A 21,003-nucleotide genomic window follows, 5' to 3' on the forward strand; every position below is an offset into this window, starting at 1 on the left:
AAAATCATTTACTCACCCTCCTGTTGTTCCAAACCGGTATGAGTTTCTTGTTCTGTTTAAGTAAGCAATAAGGTACGAGAGGCTGTGCTGCATCGTGAATAATCAACGAGTACCTCACTGCTTTTATAAAACGGTTACCACACAATATTAAAGTAAAAAATATATTAGTGCAACTTTCATGAAGTTAAATCAATAAAAGCATTCCTTCCGCTAGAAAAAATAGAACCTGACTGCGAACAACAACATGAAAGCTCAAATAAAAACAACAAACAGTTCTCAGACTTTGTCTCATTATATGTTTATGTGCTGCTAAGGGCGCAATGATATTAAATAGAACTGTTGGGTGAAGCGGTCATAGCAGTGTTTTATTGTGAAGTTGGCGGTACCTTTGGCGTTTCATAATAGTAGATAAACAAATACCATGGAAGTCAGTGGGTACCGTAAATGTGTGCCTGCCATAATTGATCAAAATATTTGCTTTATTGTAAAACAGAACAAAGAAACTCATACAAGTTTAAAAACAACATGAGGGTGAGTAAATAAAAGAATTCTCAATTTTGGGTTAACCTTTAAATGCTTTTGTTTTTTTTTCTACCTGTAGAATGGCTTCAAGGGGAAGACATCCATATACCAGCCTCAAGCAATTCAAGTTCAGTGCATCTCCTCGAGAACATCTTGCCGGGATACTGCTGTTGAAGTGGCAGATGGAAAAATTTCAGCAGAAACCATTATTACTTTGGGATGGCAGCAGCATGTATACAAGCCCCCAGAGTGCAAACAAGTACAAGTTTCAGGAGGGCTGTAATTATGTTTTGAAAAATCATGCCATCTCTTCCGTTCCTGGCTGAAAATGTCTGACCTTCAAGGGGTCATCCGCCACAATTTCTGAATAGCTGCAAAAGCTTGGTGATGAAGCCCTTGTTCCACCCTCTAAGGTTTTCGCTGGGACTGAACCCAAGATGATTTAATCTGGAGACTATGTAACCTTGACAGGGGTTATTAAAAGGTAAGTACACTTAAAGGACAAGTTCGGTATTTTACACTTAAACCATCTGAAAACAAAGCTTTATGATGAAATAGAATGGTTTTGGCTGAGATTTGGACGTATGATGCTGGCCCGAGAATTTTCAGGTGTTTATTGTATCACCTCCCATCTCTACAGTGGCTGTATGGGTGCACTGAGCAATCCTTCCTAGAATGCATTAAACTATCGTTTACAAAGACATGAAATTCACTGAGTGGTCAGGGGTGTTCGCTGATATGCTCACACAAAAATCCCTCCAAAAGATGCTTTCCAACAGGTTTTATGGTGTTTTTGTCCAATTCCATTGGCTTGTATTAGATGTGTTGTGAGGTATGGTATTACTCCGCCGCCGGGAACTTTGTTTGTATTCTTGCAATTGGCAAAGGAGGATTATCGCAACCAACGGGGCTGGAGTGTCTATTATTCAAGCTCTCAACGGAAGAATGTACGGGTGTGAGGCGTTTGGAAAAATAGGTCCACAAGTCTACAACGAATGGTAAAACACCTGTTGGAAACATTTTGCAGTGATTTTTGTGTGAGCATATGTGAACACCCCTGACCACTCGGTGAGTTTCACATCTTTGTAAACGAAAGTTTAATGCATTTTAGGAAGGATTGTTCCAGTGCACCTATACAGCCATTGTAGAGGTGGGGGCTGATACAACAGAAACCGAAAATTCTCAGGCCAGCATCATATGTCCAAATTTCAGTCAAAACCGTTCTATTTCATCATAAACAATCTGAAAACAAGGCATTAAGTGTAAAATACCGAACAATGAGATTTCATGCATTTTTTTTTATTTTTTTACTCAAGTAGACCCATTGCATGAGCTCAGAAGAATTGAATTGTAGCACACAAGTTGAATTAATAGTGTGGTGTACTTTTGTTTAGTACCTACCTACCTACCTACCTACCTACAAGCACCACTTCAAAATTTAGTGTGTGCCTTGGCTAGCAAAGACATTCAATCTTTATAGAACACAATGAAGCATAACACTGTTACTGTTGCAATACTATACAATAAATACATTTTGATTACCTTTTTACAGGAGAGGAGAAACTGAATAAATCGACCTACACAACTATAAAGGTATACGTGTACACGTTTTATAGGGCACACTACTATTTATTTTCATGATAATTATCATGCATCACTCAGTTTTCTTTAGAAGTACAATAATAAGCCAATGAAACAAGTTCAACTGTAATTTTATTTGTGGATATTTGTAACAGTTAGTGTAATCTATTTCATTTATGTTATTCCATTAAATATAGGTTCTTGATGCCAAACCAGTTTCTGAAGAGATCCAGGTCATTGGTGTATCTGAGGGGCAGAATGGCCTCCAGTTGGTTGCAGAGGATTTCCAAGAGTTTTTTTTCTGCCATCAGAGGTCCACACATGTGCATGTGACACCTTGGCCCAAATGGCTCCTTTTAATTTGCAAATCGAGCATGTGCGTAACATCACTAGTAGAGTGGAGTTCCAGCCTGAATTGTAAATAGTTGAATTAGTTGTTTTTTTTAAATCGTTATACTTAAATTATAATCAAAACATTTTATAAAATGTATTATATCCATAAAGTTATTTATGCATTTTGAAATTAGTTTAATGCTGTTGCCTATTTTTAATAATAAATAAAAAAACATGTCATATGACTATTCGTAACCTGCTCTAATAAATAAATACACAGAATGTTTTCCTCATTTTCTCCCTGTTATCTCTTTTCGTAGAAATAAACCTTACAATGCTAGTAATGTTTATTTAATATGCAAATGGAAGAAGATAAAAGTATCTGCTTATTAAATAAAATACAAAAATATAAATTATTTATTTTTTACCTGTTATCGGCAGGCCAGACACGAATGCAGATCCAAAACGCAATATCGAAGGAAATCTACAAAACCAGAGGTAATCCATAAACATAGTCCATTATATAGGCCAAGGTCAAAACACATCCATAAACAAGAAAAAGAAATAACCTGGGGCCTATTGCACAAAACTAGGATATGGGATACCAGGCGTAATTCCAGGATCTATTTAATCTCATCCCTTATGTCAGTCAGCAGTCACCACAAACGGAAACCAATAGTTATTTCACTGCCCAATATACAATGTTATCACATACAGTGTTTCCCCTACCATTATATAAGGGGGGCGCCCCGCCCTCCTTACGGCTCCACCCGCCCCCCTTGAAGGTCAAGTAAATTTGATTTGATTTTCTATGAAGTGCCAGAGAACAATTTGTTATTTTATTAAACAAACTAAACAGCCCTCAAGTAATATGTTATTTATCTTATTTCCACGATGGCATGATTCTGTCAGTGTTTGCGCGTTTACTTACAATTATCCAATTGATTGCGCACATTTATATTTTACTGTTGGGCTTAGTTTACTATGCATGCTCTCTCTCTCTCTCTGTGCAGCGCGCGCCTCTCTCTCCCATAACTGGTGACAGTGTTTTGAAAGTCCGCCTCCGTATGCTTTATTTTTCTGCGTAAACATCAACAGTCACGGATGTTACTGACAGAGAAGACGCCTGATCGAGTTTATCATGACTTTCCCACACACACGCGCGCATTATCTCCCTCTCTCATGCTACATGCCCGCGCCGCGCACATGTTTTGTAGTAACTCTGTGTAACAGTAACATTGTATGCTGTCATATTTCTGAATTTGCGAATGACGCGAATCGGGCGGCACAATTGCCGTGAAAACATGCGCTTTTCCCTTTAAACACGTCTTCGCACAAGTTGAAAATATGCAGCTCAAGCAAAAAAACTCAGAGCAGCTTCAAGAACGAGCACGCAGGATCTTTTGACATTGTAGAGGAGAGAGAGACCGAGAGAGAGACCGAGAGAGAGAGAGAGAGAGAGAGAGAGAGAGAGGTAAGAATGGTGCCCACGTTGAGAGAGCTTAATAGAAGACTAAAGTATGTATGTCATTCATCTAATTACAGTATGTTAACTGGATAACACTGGATATAACTCATTGTATAGTTTAGTAAAATAAAGTATATTGATTACACAAATCAAACCTATAGTGATTGTTTTACTAGCTGCTGACCAGCATAGGGAATCTCTATGGCTAATTTCTGTATCGACATGTTGTTGATACAGTACTGTGTGTTGTACCTTTTCTTGATAATTAAGTCTTTTGGGATAGCATCTTATGCTTAGAATTATTCAAGGAGCTTGATTCTTTTAACTTCCTTCAAAGTTTGATCAATTGTGCATAATGACATGTGCAACAAATGGATATAGGGTGTCAAACTCATAGAATTGCATCATTTAAGATGCTCTTTTTAAAATATTTTGGGTCAATCTCTGACACAGATTTAAAGCTGAAACTTATCAAATCCTATCAGAAGTCCAGAATGTCATGTAAACACACCAGTGGCTTTGCTGTCATCAGGATTAAACATGTTACCCCTCGAAGTACCCCTCCCCACAGAGCTCCCACATAACAAATCACAATTTAACCCCTGTATATACATACCCAACCAACCACCCCCCCCCCAGATGAAAACCCAGGGGAAACACTGACATATAACTACCCAGCTGATGAATTTTCAGGTACCCTCACTAGGCTTGCCGCGATAGTCGGTGAAACGGTGATAACCGGTGCTTCAGCCTCTCACCGGTTATATCACTTGCCCACCGCGACACCGTCTTTCACCGTCGTTTTGATATTTTCGAGTAATTAACTCATTTAGTTTCGTTAGAGAGAGCAAACACTTACAACTTAATGTGTCTGTTGTCTGAATTCAGCGGGGCTGAACGCGCGTCACGTCACAGAGCAGCCGCAGGTGTCAGATTTCATTAATTTTTGTCAGAGTTTGCAAGGCGAGCTGACTGACCAGATGATGACAGAAGCCGCGTGCTTTGCTCGTTTTTGTTATAATATACATATAAGATGTTTAATATAAACGAGATCGTTTTGTTGTTGTGTTTTTCATCAAGAAAAATATTAAACCCATCATTCAAGCAGCGCTTTTATGGAGAAGTAGCCGGTTGCTCTGCTTGGGACTGGCGGGTTCTTTGAGAATTACCTGCACTGCATTGACTCAACCACTTAAGTAAACCAGCTGTTGCACTCGCATTTCACGCAAATTCATACATGATTTAATGCAGTGTACGCAAGCGCTGCATTTAAACAGTTGGGTAATTCAAAAGTGAAAGTAAAATGTGCACGTCTGCATGCGCATTTATTAGCCCCTCCCACTCGGTGATACCGGGATCACCGAGTTTGTGACGCGCCGATTAACCGGTGGGAATATTACGTCACCGCGGCAACCCTAACCCTCACCACCACTGACTATAGTAGACGACCTGAGAACTCCATCCAGACGTGCATTTGGTATTACAAGTCCCAACACCTCTAGGAATAATTTAAGTCCATGTACCAGCGCAGTTAATCAAGATGGAGAATGCACCTGTTGCAGTTCTTCATGTGTTTGTAAGTATACACCACTTTATTATCTTTTAAAGGCCTAATTCAACTAAAAGTAAGATTAACTTAACTCTTTTGTTTAGTTTAACTTGTTATTTTAAACATAAAAGAACACACAGTTGTTTTAATTTAATTGTTTTTCTTTGGATGGTTGTCCAGTGGGTAAATATTTAAGCCTTAACTGACTCTATCCTACCACAAACCATATACAAAAACAAGCTGTTAATTTATTCTCCTTTATTATTTTTGTTTTTTGCAGCCCTGCTGACTGAAGTTTTTAAAGCACAAGAGGTCATCAAGCAACAACTTGTCATGGTTCTTAAAAATCAGCAAAAACAGAACAGTGCTCAGTTGCAGAGTGATGAATTTCCAGACATCAGTTCATTCAATCTTCCTTTGTCAGATTTACCTGATCTGGAAAGGTGTGAAAATCAAGTAAAGGCTCAGCCAGAACAAATGAAGAAGTTGGTAAGTTCAAGAACTTGCAGTTTTCACACAATTTGTCTTGTAATGTATTATATTTTGAATACTCTGTTATTGTGTATGTTAAAAAGGTAACCTATTTTGGAATTATTGGGGGGTTTTCCACTAAAGTAGCTTTGTGGCGTATCCTGGGAAAGCTTTTGGTGAACTCATTGGCTAAAAAATTAACTGGAGTGGTGCAAACCAAAAAGTGGCATTTCGTGCATTGGCCCTCAGGACTAGCCTAGAAATCTAGACGCACCCTAGCGGCCGCAAAATATATTTGCTGCCAGGGTTTAGTCTAGGCACTCACAATACACTTAAAGCTCCAAAAACCAAAATTTGGTCAGGCCAATCACATCGTGTGTAGCGTATGTGGGGCGGGCTTAACATGATGACGACAGAGCTGCCTGCGACGGTTCCTACTTGAAAACAAAGAATGGCTGCTGCTGCTGGCGAACAGCTTTCTTTTGAAGCGGCTTTGGCCGCGACTCTGGAGGACTTAGACTTATGTTTTTCTTTGAGAGAAGAGCAAATAACCCTACTGAAGTCCTTTTTAAGCAAGAAAGATGTGTTTGGGGTTTTGCCGACTGGTTACGGTAAAAGTTTGATATACCAATTAGCTCCACTGGTGGGGAAACGCAGGGGACTCATACGTCACCTTCTTCGTTGCTCTGATTGGTCATAGCGCTATCCTATTGCGTGCAGAGGCATTTTGAGGGACAACCTTATATCCGCCCCTTGCATTGAGCCGTTTGTGTGAAGAGTTGCCAGACCTTACATCTTGATGTAGGTCTGGCTAACCAGGCTACCTCAGGACTGTTGTAGTCAGTAAGTTGTTTTTATATAATCCAGCACATAGAGGCTGCTATACAGACTCGTGCAAGACTTCTTTAGAATTAATGTTCAATATGTATTTTCTTCTAAGGGCTTAAGTGAAATTGTCTTTTCTGATCTGTAGTTAGAGGGAAAAAATACATATGTAAATTGCACGTGTTTAATAACAATCATGTTTTTTTTTAATCAACACTGTTGTATGACAAAGTATAACTATCTTTTTTTTTATTGTTTTCTATATACAAATGCAGTGAGGGCAAATGCACATAGCAAGATGTCCCTGATAAAGAGGTGGAGAAATACAGGTGTTATTGCTTCAGACCAGAAACGCAAGCAAAGATTTCACTGCATTTCAATGCTCAATGTAAGATGTGTGAGCAGTAGGGAATGGGTACCCCTGCTGAAAAGAACAGCATCAAACCAGCATGGACCAGCATGGGAATTATGCTGGTTTAGCTGGTGGTCACAGCACCAAAACACAACATATGCTGGTATGACCAGCATGGGATGCTGGTGCTAATTCTAGTTTAGCTGGTGCTAATGCTGGTTTGTTGCCGGTTTAGCTGGTGCTAATGCTGGTGCTGATGCTGGTTTAGCTGGTGTTTACTAGCAAACCAGCACCAAAACACAACATATGCTGGTCTTGCTGGTATGCTGTTTTTTTCAGCAGGTACATTATCCATTGAAAAGCAAAAATGGATAAACCGCTAACGTTCCTTAGCTCATTAACAAAGTTATTTGTATGCATACTTGTATTGTAGTATGTTTATCTCTCTAAACAGAGTGTAATATGACAGTATATGTATATGTAGCTTTTTAAGCTTTTAATGTAGTAAGTTATGTTAACAGTACTTCCCACCCTTATTCTCAATGGCATTTGAAAAATATTTGCATGCTCAAAGTCTTATGTGCAATATTCCACTGGTATGATCCTGGGAACCATTTTATCAATTGTATCACTACACCACTAACCAATGCCTGACCCATCAAACTGAAATAAAAACATGCACACATTCAGCTGCACATTGACTGCAGCGCTTACAGCTAACACACTCCTTTTTCTTAACACCTTTAACCTTATTATTTATTAGTCTCAGGTTAGGTTAAAGGTAGGGTAACTGATTTGATCCTGAAACATTTTTAGTTATGCTGGTTAAAAGTCTCCTCACATCCTGATAGCAATCACTGTTACGTTGTTTAAATGTATTTGTAGAAATGTATGTCATCTGTGAAAGGCGTAGGACCAAAAAATGTTCAACAAATCATAGATTTCGGTCCGCAAGGAACGTTTCCTTTTTTGTCCCTCACATGTAAGCGTAATTTGAATGCCCACCACGCAGCGAGTCCACGCAGACACCATACGTCATTCACGTGCGCTCACCTCCTGTCTGTAAACAGTGAGAACAGCAAACTTTTCTGCTGAGTTGACAACCTACACAGAAGGCACAAAACTAAAGGCATCTTTTAAAACAACAACAGCAAAAACTGCCTGGATCAGCAAGAGCAAAAACCTAAATGAACATCAGTAACTTTACTGCTTTACCACGAGATCCTAACAGCTGCAGGAGGCAAAGGGTCTGTAAGTGTCTTTGCACTGTTTATTTTGGTAAGGTAGGTACGCAATATGTTTGTATTGAGATGGATTCAGATATTCTACTTTGATGAAACGTTGTGTTGCTTATGAAATTTGTGTTCGTTTACGGATTAGCTTAACGATATAGTTACTACATCTACACAACCGAACGTGTGCTTAAACTAATTCTGATGTAAACCAGTTGTTTATGTTGGTTATTTTGGAAGTGTTATTCACTTTGTACTGCAAAGTTTTCTCACTGGTGAATGAGACATGAGATGTGACTGTCTGATCTGTGCGTGTTCATGTGTTTTGAAAGAGGCGTGACTTTGGATGGCAATTTGACTTGAAGGTGAGATCGGGATTTCATTGCTAGGCGACTACCGTTAGCATTTTTCAAAATGTGTTACCCTACCTTTAAATTAGTCGAGTCCAGTCTAAATTCAAATATAAAAATTGGATCTGTACAAATTAAGCTCTAAGATGTGAACATAGCCTTAGTTATTTATTATACCACAAGTCTGTTGAATGCTGTATTCTTGTTGAATGATTTACCAGAGCAATGTTTAAGGTAACCGTGATATATGCAGAATAATTGACTCCGGTCCTTTAAATTATTTGAAAATAATGCACACCCACGGTGTAATGGCATTACCACCTTGGGTGTGCATTATGTAACGATTAATTGACGATGGGCCATTGAATTATAAGAAAATAATGCAAACCCAAGTTGCAGTGCGCGAAGCGGAGTGCCGCTACACCGTGGGTGTGCATTATTTTCAAATAATTCAAAGGATCGGAGTCAATTATTCCTCTTATACCATGGTTACCACAAACATTGCTCTGGTGCCTATTTTTAAGACATTTAACAAGTTAGGTGTGCAGTTATCAGAAATTATTGCACACCCACAGAACATTTCTCAGCCAATCAGAATACAGCATTCAACAGACCCGTGGTATAAATGGAATATATCTGATGACACCTGACTGACTTTATCTTTTCTTACAAAGCTGTTTGGTGTATTTTGTTGTTATGTAGTTGTTTAATTTAGCGTGTTCTGTTTTTTCAGCTTGTCTGATATTATCACAGAGCTTGGAGAATGTGTAGACCACACATCAACATTTAATGTAAGTGTCACAAGAGAAGGTTTTTATGAAAGGTGCATGTTGCAATGGAAACGGCAAAAAAATTATTCTCCAAAGAATACTCTCTGTATTAACTTCCTTGGAGAGAATGCAGCTCTCAGAAAAGAATTCCTAACAGGTGAAGTATATGTTTAGATTGCCTTAAAGTAAATCATTACTGAATTTTTTTTATTTGCTGACTTGTATGGGCGGAACGAAAATGGCGGAATTGGTTCCGCCCGGACCAATTTTTATGTAACACTCATGAGAGGTTTTAATGAGGAGATGAGCATCAGCTGTAAGTGTGGAGAACATGGATCGGTGATTGGGTCACACAGGTGGAGGATGGATTATAAAAGCCATCATCTGAGGAGAACATGGAGGAGAGGGCAGTGACACAGACAGAGCAGCGGGGCGACCTCGAGGAGAGAGTCGGGATCGGCCAGTATGGGGGAAAGAGAGAGAAGAGAAGTTACTTCAACCCCAGAGGATTTATGAGAGACGAAGAACGGATGTGTACATACCCATTGGGGCGAAGCTAAGTGCTGTGTTTACCGTCCATATTGTCTTTTGTGAAGTTTGTTCCGGCGTGTGCTGGGATTGAGGTTGAAGTTACCGGTGTGTTGGAGGAGACGTTCTCGTGTGGATCTACAGGCTAGGCGAAGGAAAGATGGATATTTGGCTCAAACTAAATACAGAGATAAGTGAAAGGCCATTCATTTCTGCAGTGCTGTCGTGATCTTATGTGTTTTGAAGGAACTGGAGATGTGGAAAGGGCCTAGAAGGAGAGGAAGGGGAGACGGAGGAGAGTGAAGCAATTTGTTGGACAAAAGCTTCAGATAATTGGGACGTCTGTACGAAGAGTGAGCATCAAGTGTTTATTCACCACCCAGTCTGCTTTGAGTCACTGATGTTTGTGGGAGTTAGCGGAGGAGAAAGAGTCCTAGGAACGTGCCTTCTACGCTTTCACGTGCTGCCCTCCTGCCTCTTTCGTTCACCTATTCAGGACTCTGAACCCAGGTCGACGCCGTGACATTGACCTTAATTCACTGTGAGTGTGAGGATTGCGGTGAGTAATTTTATTGAAATGAGTGCACTGGGAGAATTGTAGTGCTGTGCTGTCATCAGTGTCTGTCAGTGGTCATATTCTAGGCAGAGGGAAGAGCCCTGCTTATGAAGGGTCGAGTGGTGGCATTGGACAGCCGTTTCATACAAGTACACGACCGAAGGACCAGTACAACCTTCCTCCCCATCTGGTGGTGGTGCTGTGGCTGTATAAAGTAAGGACTGATTCGATTATTGTGCCTGGTGTCAAAGAGAGAGTGCTGGAAAATCCATTGGCTGTCGTTGTGCATAACTATTCACCTGTTGAGTGTTTCAAGATGCCTGTCGTTGTGCATAACTATTCATCTGTTGAGTGCTTCCAGATGCCACCTTGTGCTTGAACGCCCAAAGAGCCTAGTGTACCCACCTGTACGCCCAGAGCTAAAGCCCAGTGTGTCCACTTGTATGCCCAAATCTAAAGGCCCCGTGTACCCACCTGGACGCCCAGAGCTAAAGCCCAGTGTATCCACCTGTACGCCCAAAGCTAAAAGCCCTGTGTACCTACCTGAATGCCCCGTGTGTGCGGCGGAGAGACGAAGGCCCGAAGACTTTGACGCCGGCCCATGTGCAAGGCGAGATGACGCCAGGAAGTCTTTTGTATTTAAATTCCCCCCCCCTTTTCCTATCCCCTTGTTTTAATATTTAATAAAACTGTTAAATTTTATACTTGCCTCGTCTGTCTGGTCATTGGGGTGTTTTGGGAGTCTTTGCTGTAAGTTTTTAAAGATTCAACTGATTAAAACATTTTAGTTGAATGAACTATAAAGCTAGTTGAGCAAACATACTTTTTTATATTTGAGTCAAGTTTGGGCCAACTAAAAAACAACAATCCAGGTAACACTTTGAAGTCAGAAATTTAATGAACGTAAAATTTCTGTGGAACTATTTACTAAAAAATAATTCATTGAGCCAACAATTTATTTTGTACAGTGTAGGTGGTAGTAGGAACATTGATAAAAGTACTTAATTTCAAAGAAATTATAATTAAATAGTACTTCATAATAGCATATTTTTAATTTCTGTTTGGTTCTTAATTAAGTTCTATATTCTATTCTTTTTTTTGGTATAAAAATATGTTAGGGATAATGCACAGCCAGCTACTAAAACAGAAAAGCACTCTAGTGGCATTGTGTAATAAATATAGTGTTAAATTAAAAAAAATTATGATTGCTGTAAGACTCCTCATCCACATAACAATTACATTGCCAGAAAACCATTCAAACAATTAACTTCTGTGTTATTGCAGGACTTGAGGAGAGATCTTTGCTGTGAGTGTAGCACAAGGGGGCCCACCACCCATTTTAATAAATGGTGCTATGACTACATCTGTTCAGGCACTATTAATAAGGAAGAGATGTCCAGAGACAATGGCCCTCATTTATCAAAAGTGCGTACACCAAATTTCCAGCGTACACCTGGCGTACACCCAAAACCACGGTGACTTTGAGATTTATTAATATCGACGTTGGTGTACGGCATGCTTAAATCCTACGCCAGCTCAGGAGGTGGTGTACGCACATTCTGAGTGCAGAAATGCGCAAACACTTCCTAACACCACAAAACGCACTGACAAACTAAATTATTATATTATTATATGATATATTATGACCCATTGTAAAAAAAAAAACCTAGTTTATTTTTATGCAACATGGACTTCAATTTTTTATTTTTGAGACTTTATCAAAGCAGTTGCGAGCCTGTGCGCTTTACCTGACGTTTGAGAGATAGGTGCGCATGGACTGGGTTCAGTAATAAAAGGCTTTCAATGACCAAAAAATAATCCTGACTGAAGAAATAATAAAAATACAAATAATAATAAGGACATTCTTCTAAATAACAATAAGCCTCATTAATATACAAGTATATTAAAAACATATGAATACTAATGATAACATTACAAATTGTCATGCAATTATTAATTTGAATTAATGGTACTCCACATCACATCATCATCACTACACCCTAATAGATGTGACTTGATACGAAATTAAGTGCTAATTGTTTCAAAACACGTGCTGTAAAGTAATGCATTGTGATAGGGAATTTGCTCATTCAAACAGCTATTTAAACCGGATTTCCACCATACACCAGTTCGCAATGATGGCTGACCTGGCGCTTTTAGAAGACGCATATGCGCCCTTGAGAAGGGAACGAGTTTTCAGGGATAGGCGCTATCTTCTGAATGAATCTGATGAATGGCTAATGAACAGATTCCGTCTTCCAAGGCATCTTCTCCTGGAGCTGTGCAATAACTTGGAGCCCTACCTCCAACGTGAAACCCGGCGGTCAAGGGCCTTACCTATTCCAGTCCAGGTTCTCTCCACACTGGGGTACTTGGCCACTGGAACCTTTCAACAGGAGATTGCAGACAGGTCTGGCATATCCCAACCCACCATGAGCCGCACGCTGTCATCCGTGCTGGCTGCCATCAGGACTCTCATCCCACATTACATACAATTCCCTAATGACAATGCCCAGCAAACAATGATTAAAAGGGGGTTTTATGAGATTGCTGGGATTCCAATGTCATAGGTGCAATTGACTGTACCCACGTGCGTCTGAAACCACCATCGGTTAATGATTACGCATACATCAACCGCAAAAATTATCATTCAGTCAATGTGCAAATAATTTGTGATGCCAGACTCTGCATATTAAATGTTGTGGCAAGATGGCACCCACGGTGCCTACATTTTTGAGCACAGCAGCGTGCGCAGACGACTGCAGGAGGACGCATTAAGGCGTCTTGGTTATCTTTTGGGTGAGTAATAAGAGCTAATTTAGTTTGCAAAATATATTCCTTTCCTAACCTCTCTTATCCCCTTTTGAACTTAACCCCTGTGCCAAACCCCGAGACGCATCAGGAGCGCAACTTCAACCACGCGTATGCACGAACACGAGCCACTGTGGAGCGCTGCGTGGGGCTTTTAAAGGTCCCATATGGTCAAAACTGAAATTTTGTGGCTTTTTTCATGATAACTGAGGACTAGGGGCTATGTAAGTACCATATAATTTTCAAAATAGTCATTTAAGGTTCAAATGTGCATGGCCTGCTTGAAGTTGCTGTGAGTAAAAACATCTCGTTTGTACTTCCGTAAAATTGCTACGTCACCGAGTCACAGTCGCCGCCTTCAGTCTCCACCCCGAGCACTGTCCACAGTCCACCGCCCCACCCCCTTTCTGTCAAAGAAACAACCAATAGAGAAGAACGAACCGTAGAGTAAGGCGAGGAGGAATATCGCACCATGTCAAGAAAACGCTGTTCAATCGAGGGATGTTTTGAAAACAAATCATTGCACAAGCTTCCGAAAAACGTGAATATACGAGACCAGTGGCTAATGTTAATTTTTTCGGAAATTCCGCAATTTCAACAATATCCGTCTGTTCCAAACATTTCTCAAGTGACTGCTTCGTCAATCTGGCCCAGTTCAATGCGGGTTTCTGCAAGACTCTCCTGATCAAAGCTGATGCAGTCCCTACTTTGTTGGGTCCGACTTCAAATCCACAACCCGTAAGTAAACTTTATACACATTTTAAATTATATTATGTAGCAGAGAAAAACAAAATTCTATATAAGAAACAATTATGCAACGCTAACGTGATAACGCGATGCTTCGTAACTTTACAGTCTATGGTAGCCACAACTTTTTATATAATATGGTGAAAGTTACAAACACCGTCGCTGTTGGTGTCTTTCATTTTTGAGGTAAACACGTGAGGTTCAGTCATCTCAGTCTCCGTGTTTGTGTTTTACTAACATTTAGTACTTCCATGGGTAACTGTATTTCAACAGATACGGCCTTAGTACATCATGTAAATCAACTTTGTTGTAGGAGGGAGATGTAGGGGAGGGTTTTATGTGTGTATGAATGTATTTATTTATATAGTTTATTTGTTTTGTTTTCAAAAATCAAAGTGATTTATTTTTATTTTTAGGGTATCTCACAAGATTCTCAAACGACCATCACCACGACCATCACCCACAAACATGCAAGCACCCAAACTGACCAAAGAGCAAAGAGACCACGCCTTGAGGAGGATGAAGAGGAGGACACATCAATTGATATTCCTGAGCCTCATGACTCCACATACAATCCAGAAGATTCTGTGACTATAGTCACAGAATCATCACAGGTGTTGTAAGTGTAATTTTTTTAAAAACAATTTATTAACATTACATACAAGTCCTCAAATTATATTATAAAATGTAACTAGAAATAATGTTGTTACATTTCCTAAAGTACATAAAATAGAAGTTTCCATCACTTTGTTTCCGACTAACAGACCCACAAATGGATACAGCGACACCAAGTACATTGTTTATGGAAGCTGCCTCTTTGAGCTTTTTGAGACCTGTCCTGTGTGCCAACGAGTTTGTGATGTCACCCCCCTAAGACGTGAAACTTTCTTGGCCATAGACCAACTGTGCCCGCACTGCCAGTACTCCAGAAAATGGAAGAGCCAGCCTGTCTTTGGAAGCAACCCTGCAGGGAACTTGCAGTTGTCAGCTGCCATATATTTTAGTGGTGCATCTTTTATTCAGATTGAAAAGGTATTTTCAATTTATATTTATTCTATTTTTCAAAAGTTCTATTTTCATGTATATGTGTGTGTGTGTGTGTGTGTGTGTGTGTGTTTACTTTTTTCCGGATCTGTGTATGTAATAACTTGTGCATTTTCTTTCATTCGATTTTTAATGCGATGCATATAGCGTTGTTTAAATACGACACTTTTAGAAGACATGCCCGGATGTACCTGGAACCAACCATTATCCATAAATGGGGGAAGGACCAGGAGACACTTCTGCAGCGTCTGAGCCAACATGACAAGGCCATAATTGGAGGTGATATGAGGGCGGACTCACCAGGTATAAAATTCTTGTTTGTCATCTTCAAAATGTTATTAATGCTATATCTTTTCAGAAATAGCATTTGTTTTTTTATTTATTTTTGCTCTTTCGTGTTTTCCCTCAGGACACTCTGCAAAGTACGGAAGCTACAGTGTGATGAACCTTCGGGAAGAAACGATAATTGATATTCAATTGGTGCAGGTCAGTATGAAGTGCACGAGAATGAAAATATTGCTAGTGGCTATTACTTGATGACGTAGATATGTTCCAAAGTGATTTTGACAGAAATAACACAGTCAGTATAGACTTTTTTAATGTTGAAAAACTTGATTATGATTAAGTTCCATGTTATAGTTTATAGACATCAAGCAACCATTGCTAGAATAACATAGAAATATATTTTTAAACACCCATGTCTTTTCTATACCACCAGAGTAACGAAGTTGGTGGTAGCTACCATATGGAACTGGAGGGCCTGAAAAGGAACCTTGCAATGCTGGCAGCACGTGGTATCGAGTTGGACTACATTGTCACTGACCGTCACCCACAAATACAAAAATATCTCAAAGACAACAATATCAAACAGTTTTATGATATCTGGCATCTGGAAAAAGGTGAGGACTTTTTTTGCTAAAAAATGATTGTGTGATTGTGTACTCTGTTTGAATTAAAATTGTCTAATTTGCCCTTTGTCAAAAAATTTTCATTGGTATACAGGCTTGTCAAAGAAACTGGACAAGATTGCAAAAGAGAAAGACTGTCAAGAGGTGAAAAAATCGCAGCGTAGTATCAAGAACTAGAGCCCGACCGATTTATCGTTTTGCCGATTTTATCGGCCGATATGAGCATGTCGCAGATATATCTGTATCGGCGTATAAGCCGCAGATATGCGCCGATATAAACGTTTGTTACAGAACACATTAAATGCATTTGAAAGATGTAAGTACTTGTTTGTCCAGCAGAGTGCGCCATACTGGTTGCTAATGGTGACCCAGGTCACTCACTGTAGTGACACCATTCAATGCCACACCCCCTTCACGTTCAGTCAGTCTCTCAGTTCAGGTGGCATGGAAGCAGTCACGCAGTGTCTTCTTCACAACATTGTTACACCTGGTATTAAGACGCGCTTTGGTCGATTGGATTATAAATGGACAAGAGAGACGCATTCCCGTTTACATTTTGTGTTTTTAATCCGTCTCTTTGTCGTCTTGCGAGTTAAAACGCAAGCGGGAGAAATGACGCGAGACGGAGAAATGACACGTTTAAACTACGCGCAGCCGTGCACTTATATATCACTATATGAGATTACTGCTGCTTGTGTTGTTAGTTAACATGCTAATTTCAGAGCAATTGATTCAATAAGCTCGCGCAACTCTACACCCTTGCTAAATAAAAGAGGCGGAGCGAAGACGCTTTAGTTTTATAAAAGTCTAAAGTTTGCACGGGACCCTGGGTTTGTGTTATAAAAACGTTGTACATTAAACATAGCGTACGTACATTAGTATGTGCTCCGTCAAGCATTGTCTTCGTAACGGTGAGTGGCTAACAAATTTGTGAAGTACACAACTTACTGTTAAGCTAATAATCAATGACTTCATAAGTTTCTCTTTATAACGTTATTCTTGTCAAAACTGCAAATGATGCAAGTTTTATGTATTTTGTTCTCTTTGTGTTTTAAAGTTATTTATAATAAGTCAAGTTTACTGTTTAGTGCACTGATATCCGACTCATTTTGGATAATAAAGTTTATTGTTAACTTCTTGCCTATAGTACATAATTTGTCACATCAATATAAGTGTTGGATCACCACATTTGTGAGTGATCATTGCATTGCATTGCATTGTATTTATTCATATACAGTATATTATGTTAAAGTATATAGTGTATTCTATGTACAGTACTGTAGTATAATATACTGCAGTATATGTGTACTGAACTATAGTATACACAAAGATATCGGCCGATATATCGTTATCGGCCTTTTTTTACTCCCTAATATCTGTATCGGCATCGGCCCAAAAAAAACGCATATCGGTCGGGCTCTATCAAGAACCACGTATACTGGACTGCAACATCATCCACCTCTGGACAAGAGAAAGTGGCAAAGTGGAAGTCACTCGTCAACCACCTGCAAGACATCCACACTCACGAAGACCCCCTCTTTCCAAAATGTGAACATCCAGAAAAAAGCAGCACAGACCCGAGCAAGTGGTTGCAGCCAGGTGTGTATATAATATGCACAATCCTACATCTTTCTATGATCTATTTTGGTTGATACATTTTTATTACAATGTAAACATGGAATACTTAGACGCTACTATGCGTGTTTTTATTGTTAATGTGTACCTGTGGCAAAAATAAAAATTTTAATGCTTATCAATTTCTGCACTACATATATTTGTACTATCTTTTGCTAAAAGTAATTACAACACTTCTGTAATATTGTTTGCATTTTAGCTTCTAAACCACTTTACAAATTGGATAAAACATTAATGAACAAAAGGGTCCTGAAGGATGTCGAGAAGTTGAGTCCCCATCATCAGACTTCTTCCTTGGAGGCATTTCACAGTGTAATCTTACGTTTTGCCCCAAAGAACGTTGTCTTTCCTTACCTTGGAATGCTGTGAGGGTAATATATCTTATAATATTCATGTAATGATTATACTTTTATATTACAACAAATTTATATTATATATTATTTTATATTAAGGTCATCAAAATAATTTTTTTAACATGACTACTGTTTCTAACTACATGTTACATGTTGTGTCTAGAATGCTGTAGACTTCAAACATAAAACATATTTGATGTTTTTTGTTTTCAGGTTATACTTGGCGGCCATGCACTTCAATGAGAATGCTCACCGCACACAAGCAGTCTCAGCTTCTGGAAAGCCTATTTACAAAATCAAGTTCCCAAAATCTAAGAAGGGGGTATGCACTGCAAAGCCAGTAAAAACAGGGCAAACATACAGTAAGTATAAAAATCTTTATTTATTATATAAAACTTAAAAGTGCAAAGTGAACATAAGGGTATAAACAATAAGCAATAAACAATTGCTAATAAAGGTAAACAATGTTTTTTAGACTACGTACAGGAGCTGATGGAAGTCCTTTTCGAGAATGTCTTTGACGACCCTAGACCATACATCATGAAGGTAGAGAAGATCAAAATACCAGAACCACTTTCCTCTCAGTATGAAAGTCCTCCCAAGGATGAAGTCATCGCTGGCTAGATGTCACGCTTCAGTCGAGAGGTGGTCTAAACCCTACGTAGCTGCCTGTAGCTTCAGGGAACTCACGCCGTATTCGCAGGACAACACATGAGGGAAAGACAACCCTAACTCTCCGGCCCAAAAAGCCCCAGCACCAGCTGACAAAGCTCCTGTATGCCAGATACCTGTAACACCTGTTGGTGGAGGGGGAATGAACATTTAGTGTGCATTACAGACAAAAAAATCCCTATTATCAATGTATATATTTCTAGATAAGGAAACCTTGTACATATAAACATGTGTAAATACGTTACATGAGGTATTATAATACCAGAATTGTGATGGAAATATTCATGTTGAAATTCCATAAATATTACAGCAGTAAGCAACACAGTGTGGTTGTTCTTATCATATTATAAATACAGAAGTATCATTGTAATAAAGTTTGTACTATTTACCAAATTCATTGTAATTTGTTATTATATGTCACATGGTACCAAAAACGTACAACTTACAACGCAATTGTAATATTTTAAATGCATCATAATTTCATTTAGGTTATATATATATATATATATATATATATATATATATATATATATATATATATATATATATATATATATATACACACACACAAACACACACACACCACTAAATAACAAACTCTTCATCAAATGTATACATTTATTATTTACTTACCGTTGTGTACTTAGTCGCAAACGCCCGTAATCAGCCCGGTAAATATTGTATGCATTTTGTAGTGAATAAACATCCAAGCATACAGCCTGAAGACCAGGATGGTCAATCATGCAGTTTGGAGGTGATAACACTTGGTTCATTCTTCTTAAAACCTAATGAACATGAGCATTTTTAGCATTTGTGTAAGGTTTTGTTCTGTGTTTTCTTGTATTCTGTGTATTTTTGTTATTTGAACTTGTATTTTGAGATCCTGTTCTGTTCTGGCTTTTATTTTGATATACATCCTGCCATGTTTCACTTCACACTTCCTGTTTGTTCTTGTATATAAGTCACATCCTGTTCACCTGCTCCTGGCTGATTATTACATCGCCACATCCTGTCTGTATCTGCCTGTGTTCTGTATCTGTTTATCTGCTAATCTGTATCTGCCTGTTTTTTGACCTGTGCCTGTTTATTTGGATTTTGCCTGTACTGCCGCCTGCCCTGACACATTGCCTGTATTTGGATTCTGATTTTGGATTAACCCTTTGGATTTGTTTGCTGGCCCTTTATGGGATTTTACAATAAAACACCTTTTGCACATGGATTCTCATCTTCATCGCTTTCTTTAAAGCGCCCCCTTACAATTTGTTAGAAGAAAGTAAATCATTTTGCAAGAATAAAGCATTGTTTTATAGTTTTACGATTTTACCTTGGGTGTCTCCTTACAGCATGTGTTCTTGCGTTCTGTGGACATCCGTGCACAGTTACCACAAGTACACCTTTTGGAACAAAAATGTAAGCCAAATTTAGATTTACAACTTATTGTATCAGAAAAAAAATGTCTTTGTATTCGTTGATATAAAAAATAATTACCATTCTGACACGTCCTGTTGTAAACGCGTTTGAGGAGGTGGTCTGTTCTCTACTGTCTGCGCCGATTCCGGGTCTGACTCTGGCTCAAACATGTAAGGACGAAAAATATTTCCCCGAGTAGTCTCCATCATTTACTTATCGGTTTTTCTATTGATATTGTGTGTATTACCAAGGCACAGCGTGCCTACGGCATACATTACACTAGTTAACTGTGGTTGGGCCGGCTGAGCGTCACTCAGAAAACAACAGGCCAATCAGCAGAGAGGCTCATGAATATTACTTAGACGGGCCAAAACCAGGTGTTCTGAACAGAGCTCATGAAAGAGGAGCTGGAAAAAATATAGAGACCTTGTTTTTGGGTACTTTTACTGCAAATATTTATTCTTAAGGACATAATAACCTAAAATATAACCCTAAAAGGGCTAATAATACGTGACCTTTAAAAGGTAGATGGCTCTGCCTGGCACACGCAGGGGGGACGTTGCTCTATTCGCCACAGAAGGTGTGTAACATCATTTTGGCATGTGCCGTCTTGCACAACATGGCCGAGATGAATATTGTGCCATTTGACGTGCTGGCCCCAGACCCAGAAGTGCCAGTGGAGCAGTGGGCAGCACCACCGGCTTTAGGAGCTGTTCAGCTCAGACAGGACCTTGTTTGGCGGTTTTAAGGGCAAGTTAAAATAACAGACTTAGTTTGCATTGTTTTTTTATTTTTTAAAGTTTTAATTGATTTGTTTTAATGTTCTATTAATTGACAGTAAAGAATTGTTAATTTCGACCAGTAGTCTACAAATTTCTGTCTTCCA

The 21,003-nt window shown here is 39.1% G+C and overlaps 2 protein-coding genes and 1 long non-coding RNA gene across 4 annotated transcripts; 2 read left to right on the plus strand and 1 right to left on the minus strand.

The window, feature by feature from the left end:
* Positions 1–388: 388 nt before the first annotated feature.
* On the plus strand, positions 389–2,435 carry LOC141369153 (uncharacterized). Its single transcript, XR_012372720.1, has 3 exons — positions 389–1,006; positions 2,075–2,115; positions 2,301–2,435. It is a non-coding gene; the product is annotated as an uncharacterized lncRNA (long non-coding RNA).
* Positions 2,436–13,081: 10,646 nt separating this feature from the next.
* LOC129416909 (uncharacterized) lies at positions 13,082–18,648 on the plus strand. Of its 2 annotated transcripts, XM_073873854.1 has the most exons (11): positions 13,082–14,086; positions 14,512–14,714; positions 14,860–15,127; positions 15,287–15,442; positions 15,549–15,625; positions 15,858–16,038; positions 16,142–16,211; positions 17,468–17,646; positions 17,882–18,053; positions 18,249–18,397; positions 18,511–18,648. In XM_073873854.1, exons 4-9 carry the CDS (start codon positions 15,325–15,327, stop codon positions 18,049–18,051), a joined length of 795 nt encoding a protein of 264 aa, XP_073729955.1. In that variant the 5' UTR covers positions 13,082–14,086; positions 14,512–14,714; positions 14,860–15,127; positions 15,287–15,324; the 3' UTR covers positions 18,052–18,053; positions 18,249–18,397; positions 18,511–18,648. The 2 variants fall into 2 exon arrangements, with proteins under 2 accessions (XP_073729955.1, XP_073729954.1); XM_073873853.1 differs by lacking the exons at positions 13,082–14,086; positions 14,512–14,714; positions 14,860–15,127 and having other exon boundaries at positions 15,234–15,442.
* On the minus strand, positions 18,394–20,576 carry LOC129416911 (P2X purinoceptor 7-like). Its single transcript, XM_055171344.2, has 4 exons — positions 20,196–20,576; positions 20,032–20,101; positions 19,341–19,492; positions 18,394–18,832 (listed from the first exon to the last, which is right to left on the minus strand). Exons 1-4 carry the CDS (start codon positions 20,324–20,326, stop codon positions 18,670–18,672), a joined length of 516 nt encoding a protein of 171 aa, XP_055027319.2. The 5' UTR covers positions 20,327–20,576; the 3' UTR covers positions 18,394–18,669.
* Between the last annotated feature and the right edge of the window lie 427 nt (positions 20,577–21,003).

This window comes from Misgurnus anguillicaudatus, chromosome 12, assembly GCF_027580225.2.
Source record: "Misgurnus anguillicaudatus chromosome 12, ASM2758022v2, whole genome shotgun sequence".
Lineage (NCBI taxonomy): Eukaryota > Metazoa > Chordata > Actinopteri > Cypriniformes > Cobitidae > Misgurnus > Misgurnus anguillicaudatus.